This window comes from Anabrus simplex, chromosome 2 (genome assembly GCF_040414725.1).
Source record: "Anabrus simplex isolate iqAnaSimp1 chromosome 2, ASM4041472v1, whole genome shotgun sequence".
Classification (NCBI taxonomy): domain Eukaryota; kingdom Metazoa; phylum Arthropoda; class Insecta; order Orthoptera; family Tettigoniidae; genus Anabrus; species Anabrus simplex.
This window is the reverse complement of record NC_090266.1, coordinates 622168753-622180795: the sequence shown is the minus strand read 5'-3', so window position 1 is coordinate 622180795 and position 12043 is coordinate 622168753. Positions and strand designations below refer to the sequence as shown.

Genomic DNA, 12043 nt, shown 5'->3' with positions numbered 1-12043 from the left:
TCCCTGTTCAGCATAGCAGGTGTACCGTCTGGGCGAGGCACTTGTTCTCCTTCCCAGTTGTATCCCCTGACCCTAAGTCTCGCGCCTCCCTTGAGGTGGTAGAGGTGGGATGCCTCGCTGAGTCCAAGGGAAAAACCAACCCTGGAGGGCAAACGGATTAATTAAGAAAGAAAGAATCCTAATTTTAATATGATTCCATGTATGGGAAGAGACACAAATCAAGTCCTTTGCCCTATGTTACGACTACACATACTAATTCATAATAAATTAAATTCCTCTGCTATAAGTTACTAGTTTTCCAATGCATAAATTCTCTCCTCCCTTCTAATAATTGCTGTTTCAATATCCAAGAAATAAAATGCATTACATGTGGACGTACAGGTGTAAGTACACAACATAAGAAACATGTTATAGTCATTCTTCACGGAATTATTCTTTATAAAAGAGTCCTCGCAGTTCATGATCCCAGTAAACCAGCTATTGTCAAACTGTGGGACTGGATGGATATCTAGCCATGTCAAAATTCATTTATCAGGTCCTGAAATTGATAAATAGTAAAACATGGACTTTTCCTGAATATAATCTGAATATTTGGCAAAAGAAGGTAGAACAAAGGGAAAATATCTCATTTCAAATGTAGTTAAGACTGACCACTTACCTGCTGCAGCAAAGTCAACTTCTTCTATATACTGTCCCTTTATCTCTTCCTAAATGTTGTTTCCTATTCTCACCAAGAATTCTTCAAGAAACTTTGGAATTTTAATGGAAGCTTTAGGTTTTTCTTGTTGCTGTTTCTGATAGTTCTAAACATCATCACAACATATACCATATACCTATATACTTTCTGTAAACTCCCAACTCAATGTTGTTCTTTTTATCAGCTGGCACTTTTCTAGAACTGCAAGAAATTTTAGTGTCCTACTATTTGGAATACAACAGAGATGCTATTTCAATGTAACATATAGGTGTAGCTTATGAAGGTTCACTCTGATATTGAAATAATCATTATATCCAAGACCAGTGTCAACCAAATTCTTATTTATGCAACTTCTTACTTTCTTTTGTCTTTTGTCATGTTTAACATATAAAGTTTAGTATTTTCTATCAAAATTCTTCATTCCTTTGATAAATATATATTATTAGTTCTTTTTGCCTACTTCATTAATAAGACACGCTATAATTTTGTCACCTCCAAGCTACATCCATAAACTTGACTTTAAAAAAAATTAAAACTGAAGTCAATTCTTTGCAATTCGGTGTATCTTTCACTTAAAGAATTTGGATTAATTTTTACAGTCGCTGTTCCTGAACAGAACAAAAATAAAATAAGCTTTTGATTTTTGAAAGTTCTGAGTTTACTCCAGGCAACTTGCATATCTGATTTCTGACTTAAATTACTTGAATAAAAATATATAGCATTCAAATTTTGCATTGCATTGTATAACATTCACATTTTTATTTGACAGTGAATATACAGAAAGATAAAATTGTTTTATTCATAGAAAGATACTCTTTTGAAAACACTATGAAATTTCCTCTGTACAAACAAACCATCATCATGAACAACAAGTATACTGTTTACGTCACTTATTAATACTTCAAGCCTATTACATATTCATGTATTATACTTGGAGAGGTATCCCACATATAAAATTACACTCAGGAAGTAAATTTGACCAAAATAATAAGATGCTTGGAGGAAATTTTGAAAATGAATCACAATACAACAGGACATTACCTCTTGTACCTTGTAATTCTCTCAAAATAACCTTGCCATACAAATGAATTTCAAATCATATAATTCCAACAAACTAGTTGCAAGGGTTAAATTCATTAGCATAGTCACTGAAAATAATATACATTACTTCTCATTTCAAATAGGTAAGGAATTGAGTAGTCTGTATCACACTGAAGAGTTCCCTTGAATAATGCTCTTGAGATCTTTGTTAATGAGTGGATAAGTATAACTTTTGAATAAATTGAAAACCTCATTTTCTCCAGTTCAAGTGTGGCTATGACAGATTTAGAAAGATAATATGTACCTACATTATATAAATTATGCCCTCCTGGAAATTAGCTTGATTTAATTCAAACTGTTCACACAGTTAGATGATAAATACAAAATTAAGTGATCAAAGGGAAGCATTGGGTATTTTATATTTAATTTTGAAAGTTATTCAAATGAAAAGCAGCACATGCTAGTAGAGAGAAAAGAAGTGATAGTTAATACTGTATCTCACCTTAACAAATGCATAATAAGTATATTAAAGTAGGAAGTAAAGAAAGCTTAGTTTTATTTAGAGAGATCAAATTGTTCCTTGCTTTTAGAAGAATATTAATATTTGGTATCCATATTACATGAATCTCTTGCCTATGCATCAGTTGCATTAGCCTGAGCAAGTATATAAACAGTTACTTAGGAATGTATGTGTATAGATGGTTCCTGTACTCAACCATGATCAACAGTTATGAGAAACTATGAACTGGAAGGTGATACTCCTAAGAGTTATCTATTCACTCATACTTTATCATTGCTGATGTAGCCTACGCACACATATAAAAATTAAAAAAGTATTAAATAGTAACAAATTATTTATAGCCTTTCCTTGTTAAGTCGCCCATAATTTTTTCAATCATTTTAAATGAATAAGTCACCTCTTGTACAGAAATTACATGTCCCTATAGCCTATTCAAAGATCATCTAGACAAAGAAAACAGACCCATAATGAAACTAACATGGATGAAACAGAGATAATAAATAATGGAACAGAACTTGTCAGAAGTAGAACAACAGAAGTTGGTTGAAATGAGTAAGTTTTATAAAGATAAATGTAAAGAATGATGATCAAATTTAAGATAAGGATAAACTTCTGTAAAATGTTTGCAGTAGCACACAAGTTCTTCATCATAATGATGGTTCCTGTTCCTTTAATTGTACAATAATTAAAGTATTTACATCATTATTCAAGGGGTAACTTTCTTTCCTAAGATGGAAAAAAAAGTAGAGGAACTTCATGGATCTCTCAACACAGGTAGACAGATATTGCATCCATTATTTTTTCAGATTCCATGGCAACTTCACAACATACAGTCAAATTCCATATATTAATAGAAATGCTTAGCACAATAAAGGGAACACAATAGGTACATTTAAGGAGACTAAATACATTTTTCAGTGTATATAGAGTCTTTATCAATCTCCAGCAACAACAAAGTTTTCACTTCATCTGAAGATATATATTTATGTGTGAGTTCATTTCCTGCAATCTTTGGAAATATTCACACAACTCTTCAGTCAAGTAAAACCACTTATGTACTTTCCTCTGATTTCTAAATTCGGAGCATGCTTTTATTTCAATGAAATTCACTTTGACCACATCAATTCCTCTGCATATAATTTCATGACATGACATGACATGAACCTTGACAAAGATTATACTATGAAGGCCAACTTAGTCAGACAGAAGACGAGGAAAGAAAATAATGCAGTCACTTTAAATTTCATAATATTATTAATAAAATTTAGCTAACAAGTTAAGAATGATATATATATATCTATCAGAATCACATAAACAACAAATTTCCCCATCTTCTATCTGAAGTATAGTGGTTCCTTGCAGAAAGCAATCATTATATTGAACCATACCTTTTATTTCCTACTATTCTTAAAGGCACTGAATGCACAACATTTCTAAGGGTTAGCTGATCAATTTGTGCACTAGTGATGGTGGATCAAGACAATACAGCAGGCTTCCTGTCATCTCCAATGACCAAAAGTTAATGATTTAGTATGTAAACTAATATCCTACAAGAATGAGTCACTTTGTTGTCATCATGATGCACAGCCTGAATGCTTTTCAGGCATAACCTACAATGTTTAACTCTAATTAGCAGTCCAGGAAATTTTGTCAATCTACCTCAAATATAAGAGCATCCATTACTAAGAAATATATAAGGATAAATACTTATATTTTCATTGTGAAAGCCTGTGTTCTGTATACATAAAGTAAAAGACAGCAAACATATCCATTTATGGCACTTAAATACTCATACCATATATACACATACATAATTACAGAACAACTAATATCTGTTTCAAGTCTAAAAATGATATTTAATTCAGTTTCACCAATCTATGAGTAACCTTTCCATATATATCTGGCATTAATACGTTTCTTGCAACTTATGAATGACATTGCATCACTCGTTGCTGAAAGTCGGACACATTTGGGTCTCTGTATTGTCACTCTATGGTAGCATCTAAATTTTAAAATAATGAAAGATAGCCCAAGGTTAAATCTATGGAGTGCCACACTTGGAACAAGAGACAGGGGTCAAACCTCTCCGCTAGAGCTCACATGCTGTTCCAATGGTCTAGGAAGTGCACAGAGGTTATATGAAATACTGAGAAACATGGGCAGATTAGAGATACTTTAAGGCACGAATCCAATGGTAAAAATCACGGCAGAGTTTAGAGGCACACAGCCTCATATTCGGACCTGCTCCCCAGAGCATTAATGAAAAATTTGGCTTTAATACCGATTCCTACCACACTGTTTTGTTTAACTCAGCCTCTGCACACTACCCTCACCGAAGACTTATTTTGAAGACATATAATCAATTGAACAGGAATTTTCTTTACAGAGGGTTAACATTTCAGGAAAACAACAGCTATATCAGTACAAGATTAAGCATCAGCAGATACAATAGCATACAGCAAACAATTGGCAAAGAGACAAGCTTCCACAAAAGACTGCCAAAATGTAGATATTTTGTGTGTATCATTCTATATTTTCATTGTGAATACTCTCCCTCTATAACTTGTGTCCTAGAAAATAGTTTCATACACTGTAACAAGGCAACTATAAGAAATAGTACTTTGTTCACAATGAGTTATTTTATACATCTACTTACTAAGTACTATCACAACATACTTGTCAAAATGCTGCCATGCATCCTATCACTCATCCATCTTAATATTCATACATCAATACATTCAAATATACATACACAATTCCATCATTCATACTTACATATAATATATATATATACACACGCACACATATTGCTTGTGTGTTTTTGTGTGTGTCTTTCCACACAAACATATATGCACATACACACAAACATGTAGGCAAATAGGTGCATATATGTACATGCACATGTGAATAGGCAGAGGAACACACACATTTACACACACAACTTGCTTTCCTGTCTCTGCAGCAGTCTGACTCCTGTTAAGTGCCAGGGGAGAACAAGCTATCCACTGCCCATCAATGGCTGAACCAGGAAAAGAACAATGTGATGATATGGTGACGACTGCCATGGAGATTCCGTCAGGAAGTTTTCTTATCAGAGAAGGACAATTATACCTTCAGACTCCATATGTTTGAAATATGTAAAAGTTCAAATAAACAGGATGTGATGAACTATTCTTCAATAATACCAAAAGGAAGATAAAGAAGGTGAAGAGGTCAACACTTACTTTTAGTGATTCATTATTCTTCAGAACTTAAACACTTCAAAAGTTGCACGCGTGCCACTAGTTCACATCACTAATTTTGTTAGAGAGAGATAGAGACTTGTTGTACCATATATTTCACACTATTAACATTGTTTTGGTTGTCTAGTCCACACAGTTTTGCCAAGATGAAACAGGCCTGGTCCGATCGCTCTCAATGTACAAAGAAAAATCTTAAATAAATCTCTCTTTCTCTTACCTTTTCATTCTTGGCAGTAACTGCTGATACATATGGAGAGGAATTGTGGGGTGGAAGGTGCAGGATTGAGGTGGGGCAGGGGTAGCCATCGTGGTTTGAGCTCTGTGATCCAGCAGAACATGGACATGATTGGGACTCTGGTATTCATGCCTGTGGGAAAGCCTTCCTCCCTTGCTCAGTCAAAAGCCACGTACGGCACATAAATAATGTACAATTATATTACAAGGAGCGGATATTTCGACGAATACTCCTCCTCACCGCCCGACTAGTCGTACTGCAAGAATTGCAACAACACAACTGCAGATCAGCAACATCCAGCATGTATGTCCATGTGGTGCCCTAGATCCATTGTAAGTCAGCTCCTCATTCTTCAGTACTTCATTTGGATGTTTGTCATACTCATCTGAAAAAGAGAAGGATATTTAAATCAGAATGGCAATTTTATAAAATCACAAACAATGAATTCCACTATACTGGAATCTCATATATTTTATAAAAAAATATATATAATCTTTTATTATTTTCACTTCGTACACCAAAATATCACATAGTAGCAAAGTTGAAGACGAAAGATGATGAAGGTATACACACTGATCCATCACTATTGCATGCTAGGAGGAACAAGAATTGACATAATGAAAATCATGAAATATGTTCAGTATATGCTTGTGTTACCTCCTAATTCCATATTTTTGAAACTTCCAATCCCATTAATTATAAGAAATTTAGCCTCTATGTGAGCTGTCTTCTCTTATTGTTCACTACATGAACCAATTAAAAATCTCCCTAATCATTAACCAGCCCTTTATACAAGAGTTATCCTAAAAGTAAGTTAACAAGACGTTTATCATCTTTAAATGTGATGCTAGACTGATTGCAATAGCAGCAGATCTCTGTTTACATTTCAGGTGGTATTTCTGCATCGGTTGGGAGCAATGTGCTCTACCATCTTGCTGACTGGCTCAGATGTTTGAGGCACTGGCTTTCTGACTCCAACTTGACAGGTTCGATCCTTGCTCAGTCCGGTGGTATTTGAAGGTGCTCAAATACGTCAGCCTCATGTCTGTAGATTTACTGGCACGTAAAAGAACTCCTGCAGAACTAAATTCTGGCACCTTGGTGTCTCCAAAAACCGTAAAAGTAGTTAGTGGGACAAAAGGCCAATAACATTATTATTATTATTATTATTATTATTATTATTATTATTATTATTATTATTATTATTATGACTTTGATGATAAAAGCCAGTTAGAAATGGAGGGTCAATTGGTGCAGTGGTCCAAAGTAGGAAGTTAGTGCTGTTATTTAATTTTTCAACATAAAAAAAGTGCCAGCTGTGGAAATTTGTTTTCAGTTGGTGGAAGTCCATGACGAAACTGACGAGTAATCGCAGTGTGGAAAAATGGTACATAATATTTAGATTCATCTGTATGATTTACACTTTACACATATAACACATACACTTCCTACATTCGATTCGCATTATTGTGGTAACGTATTCTGGTGCAATCACTCCAAAAAACTCCACGATATTAAACACAAGTCTTTCTTTGAGGCGACTGTATCTCTCAGCTAACTACTGTCTGTGACAGAACGGCTTTGATCAGATAAAATTCTCCCCTTTGCTAAATCAATCTTATCTCACCTGGAACAAACATATCCAACACCCATTCTCCCAACACTACTTAGCTCCTTGCAAATATCCAACAATGAATATAAATCATAACAAAGTATATTTTCAATCACAGAGAAAATGTTAATGTTCATTACTATTGAGTAAATTCTACTGGTCTCTTGGAACCTCACACTAAGTTTAGCTAAGTTCTTGCCTGCTCTGGCAGACAATTTTTACAGTTCAAAGACCTCATCTTCAAGAAAACCCTACAAACTTTCATGAAATATAACCGAGTCCTGATTCTCAGTCCACTAATTCATACCAATTTTCAAAATATAACAAAAGATTTCTTGGTCTGTATGTTAATAATTTATTAAGGTTCCAATGGGTGAAAAAGTATGTTGGTCTTGTTTACAGAAAAATTAACAAAACACATTCCCAAAATACTAGAGCACTTCTTCAATGGGCTGACAGGTGAAGAGAAAGTGTACGCATGATTCCAGCGATATTCTGAAACAGCTCATACAGTAAGTGAAAGTAGATCAGTTTTAGCATTTTTGAAGGTATCGCTATTATAGATAACACATGCTCAGCCCACTTCCCCGAACTCACTGTTTGTGCCTTTATCAAAGGGAAAGTTAAAAAAAAAAGAAGTAACCCATGCAAGATACAATGAAAAGAAGGGAAAGACTATCAGCAGTATATAAAGTGAATGAAAGAGAGCAAGTGCATGGATCGAATCTTACTCAGTACTTTGTTCAGCTAATGTTCTTCAATGGGCTAACAGGTGAAGAGAAAGTGTACGCACGGTTCCAGCGATATTCTGAAACAGCTCATACAGTAAGTGAAAGTAGATCTTGTCCTTTACCTTTAGTATTGTATTGTTATGAACGATAGCCCTAATGCACTGTTACGTAAATTAGGGCTACCTTCCTTGGAGAATTAATAATAACTAGCTGAAACCCATCAATACATGACAGTCAATGCAGTAAATATTTATGGAACGATTTCCTTATATATACATTCCTTGTCCTTTATTCTTTTTTTACAATTTTCTTTACGTCACACCGGCAGATATAATTCTTACAGCGACAATGGAATAGGAAACGGCCAGAAGTGGGAAGGAAGTGACAATGGCCTTAATTAAGGTACAGCTGCAACATTTGCTTGGTGTGAAAATGGCAAACCACGGAAAACCATCTTCCGGGCTGCTGACAGTGGCGGTCGAACCCACTATCTCCCGAATGCAAGCTGACAGCTATGTCACCTAAAAGTAGGACTGTTAGGCAGTACCATATGCCTGATAAAACAGGCATGAGGCAGTTTCTAAAAAGTAACTATGATCGGTGGAAAACGGTAAAAAAAATGTAAACAGACTATGGGATGGGTTTAAAGAAATTGTTGAGGAATGCCAAAACAGGTTTGTACCTTTAAGAGTGGTAAGGAATGGTAAAGACCCACCTTATTATAATAGAGAAATAAAGAGACTAAGAAGGAGGTGCAGGCTGGAAAGAAATAGAGTTAGAAATGGCTGTGGAAGTAAGGAGAAATTGAAGGAACTTACTAGAAAATTGAATCAAGCAAAGAAGGCAGCTAAGGATAACATGATGGCAAGCATAATTGGCAGTCATACAAATTTTAGTGAAAAATGGAAGAGTATGCATAGGTATTTTAAGGCAGAAACAGGTTCCAAGAAGGACATTCCAAGAATAATTAATGAACAAGGGGAGTGTGTATGTGAGGATCTTCAAAAGGCAGAAGTATTTAGTCAGCAGTATGTAAAGATTGTTGGTTACAAGGATAATGTCGAGATAGAGGAGGAGACTAAGGCTGAAGAAGTAATAAAATTTACATATGATAACAATGACATTTACAATAAGATACAAAAGTTGAAAACTAGAAGAGCGGCTGGAATTGATCAGATTTCTGGGGATATACTAAAGACAATGGGTTGGGATATAGTACCACATCTGAAGTACTTATTTGATTATTGTTTGGTCAGAGGAGCTATACCAGATGAATGGAGAGTTGCTATAGTAGTCCCTGTGTATAAAGGAAAGGGTGATAGACATAAAGCTGAAAATTACAGGCCAGTAAGTTGACATGCATTGTACGTAAGCTTTGGGAAGGCATTTTTTCTGATTATATTAGACATGTTTGCAAAATTAATAACTGGTTCGATAGAAGGCAATTCGGTTTTAGGAAAGGTTATTCCACTGAAGCTCAACTTGTAGGATTCCAGCAAGATATAGCAGATATCTTGGATTCTGGAGGTCAAATGGACTGTATCGCGATTGACCTGTCTAAAGCATTTGATAGGGTAGATCATGGGAGACTACTGGCAAAAATGAGTGCAATTGGACTAGACAAAAGAGTGACTGAATGGGTTGCTATATTTCTAGAAAATAGATCTCAGAGAGTTAGAGTAGGTGAAGCTTTGTCTGACCCTCTAATAGTTGAGAGGGGAGTTCCTCAGGGCAGTGTTATCGGACCTTTATGTTTTCTTATACATATAAATGATATGAGTAAAGGAGTGGAATCAGAGGTAAGGCTTTTTGCGGATGATGTTATTCTCTATAGAGTGATAAATAAGTTACAAGATTGTGAGCAACTGCAACGTGACCTCGAAAATTTTGTGAGATGGACAGCAGGCAATGGTATGTTGATAAACGGGACTAAAAGTCAGGTTGTGAGTTTCACAAATAGGAAAAGCCCTCTCAGTTTTAATTACTGCGTTGATGGGGTGAAAGTTCCTTTTGGGGATCATTGTAAGTATCTAGGTGTTAATATAAGGAAAGATCTTCATTGGGGTAATCACATAAATGGGATTGTAAATAAAGGGTACCGATCTCCGCACATGGTTATGAGGGTGTTTAGGGGTTGTAGTAAGGATGTAAAGGAGAGTGCATATAAGTCTCTGGTAAGACCCCAACTAGAGTATGGTTCCAGTGTATGGGACCCTCACCAGGATTACCTGATTCAAGAACTGGAAAAAATCCAAAGAAAAGCAGCTCGATTTGTTCTGGGTGATTTCCGACAAAAGAGTAGCGTTACAAGAATGTTGCAATGTTTGGGTTTGGAAGAATTGAGAGAAAGAAGAAGAGCTGCTCGACTAAGTGGTATGTGGTAATTCTAAATTCCCATGGAGGGAATTAGATATTTTTCCACCAATACAGCATATCAAAAATGAGATCAAAATTTAGATGTATGGCTTTTTCAGGCATTTGCTCTATTAACCAGCATTTCGTCTTTGGAATTGCTAGGCAGGCATTAATTCCATTGTGGAGTTTTATCTCCCGTATGCAGTTATCAGACTGTGCCACATAAGAGGCTTCTGATAAGTTCACCTGCATACACCCCAGAATCAGTGGGTAGGGTCTGACACATCCCACTCTGATGAGTCTAGTGTCAGACCTAAGACGAAATGCTGGTAAATAGAGCAAACGCCTGAAAAGCCATACATCTAAATTTTGATCTGATTTAAGTGGTATGTTCCGAGCTGTCAGCGGAGAGATGGCGTGGAATGATATTAGTAGACGAATAAGTTTGAATGGTGTTTATAAAAGTAGGAAAGATCACAATATGAAGATAAAGTTGGAATTCAAGAGGACAAACTGGGGCAAATATTCATTTATAGGAAGGGGAGTTAGGGATTGGAATAACTTACCAAGGGAGATGTTCAATAAATTTCCAATTTCTTTGAAATCATTTAGGAAAAGGCTAGGAAAGCAACAGATAGGGAATCTGCCACCTGGGCGACTGCCCTAAATGCAGATCAGTATTGATTGATTGATTGATTGATTGATTGATTGATTGAACCACACAGCCCGTTGCTCGGTGCATTCCTTGTACCTCAAACCTTGTACCTTTTGGAACTATTTCAACTTTAAAATATTGCTCTCTCGACATTGCAACCTTTAACTGGCATGGCTGAAAACTGGCTGAGGTAAACGGAGACCCTCACATCCCTTGAGGTTTATTGATCTGATACAAAATGCCAAGCGAATTGGAAATTGATGCCTCTTGAAAGAAAATGGAAGTGTTTCTAATTGGATATTGTTAAGTCAATTCGAGGGAAAAGAGCTCTCTGTCCAGCTTTATCTCAACTTATTATTTCCAAATCTAAACAATTTTCATACATACTTCTTAGAATTAGGCCCTAATCTGGTTCCGTTTAGAAGCTGTTGGGAAAAGTTTCTCATTTCTAAGGAGCATAACTTTGGCTCCAGGTATTAGAATATGGGGAGGCAAACCATTAATTCCAAGGAATTCACGAATTACGTAGGAAAGTGAAGTAGCTAACTTTCATTTTCAGTATTAATCTGTTGACGCTAGTGTATAGTTTTGAAGTACCATGTATAAGCCCAGTGATTTTCAAACTGATTAAGAATGGCAACTTTTGAGAAAATTATGTGATTTCTCACAGAAGTGAACGTTTATCTATAAATTTCAATCACGATGTAATCATGTGCTAAAATTCTGGCTCGTAGTTCAATAACATTTGATCCATCACAATCTATGGAGGGATAGTAGCCATTACCGCTTTCTTGTAAAAAATCAGCTAATTCCATTTTTATGTGGTTATGTGCACATGCTTTTATGGAAGCGGCGTGTTTCGAAAAAGGTTCAAAGAGGATTATTTAATACAATTTTAACCAAATAATTGTTTGGCGATAAGCATTTGGCAAAACAGGCAAAACCTTTAAGAAAC

At 35.5% G+C, this 12043-nt stretch overlaps 1 protein-coding gene across 1 annotated transcript in view; it reads right to left on the bottom strand.

The window, feature by feature from the left end:
• Positions 1-1395: 1395 nt before the first annotated feature.
• Positions 1396-12043, bottom strand: part of Ephrin (ephrin) — a 167807-nt gene continuing 157159 nt past the window's right edge. Inside the window, exon 7 of the mRNA XM_068226017.1 lies at positions 1396-6120. Within this exon, the coding sequence (XP_068082118.1) occupies positions 5972-6120 (149 nt within the window). The 3' untranslated portion in view covers positions 1396-5971. The remainder of the gene's footprint in view (positions 6121-12043) is intronic.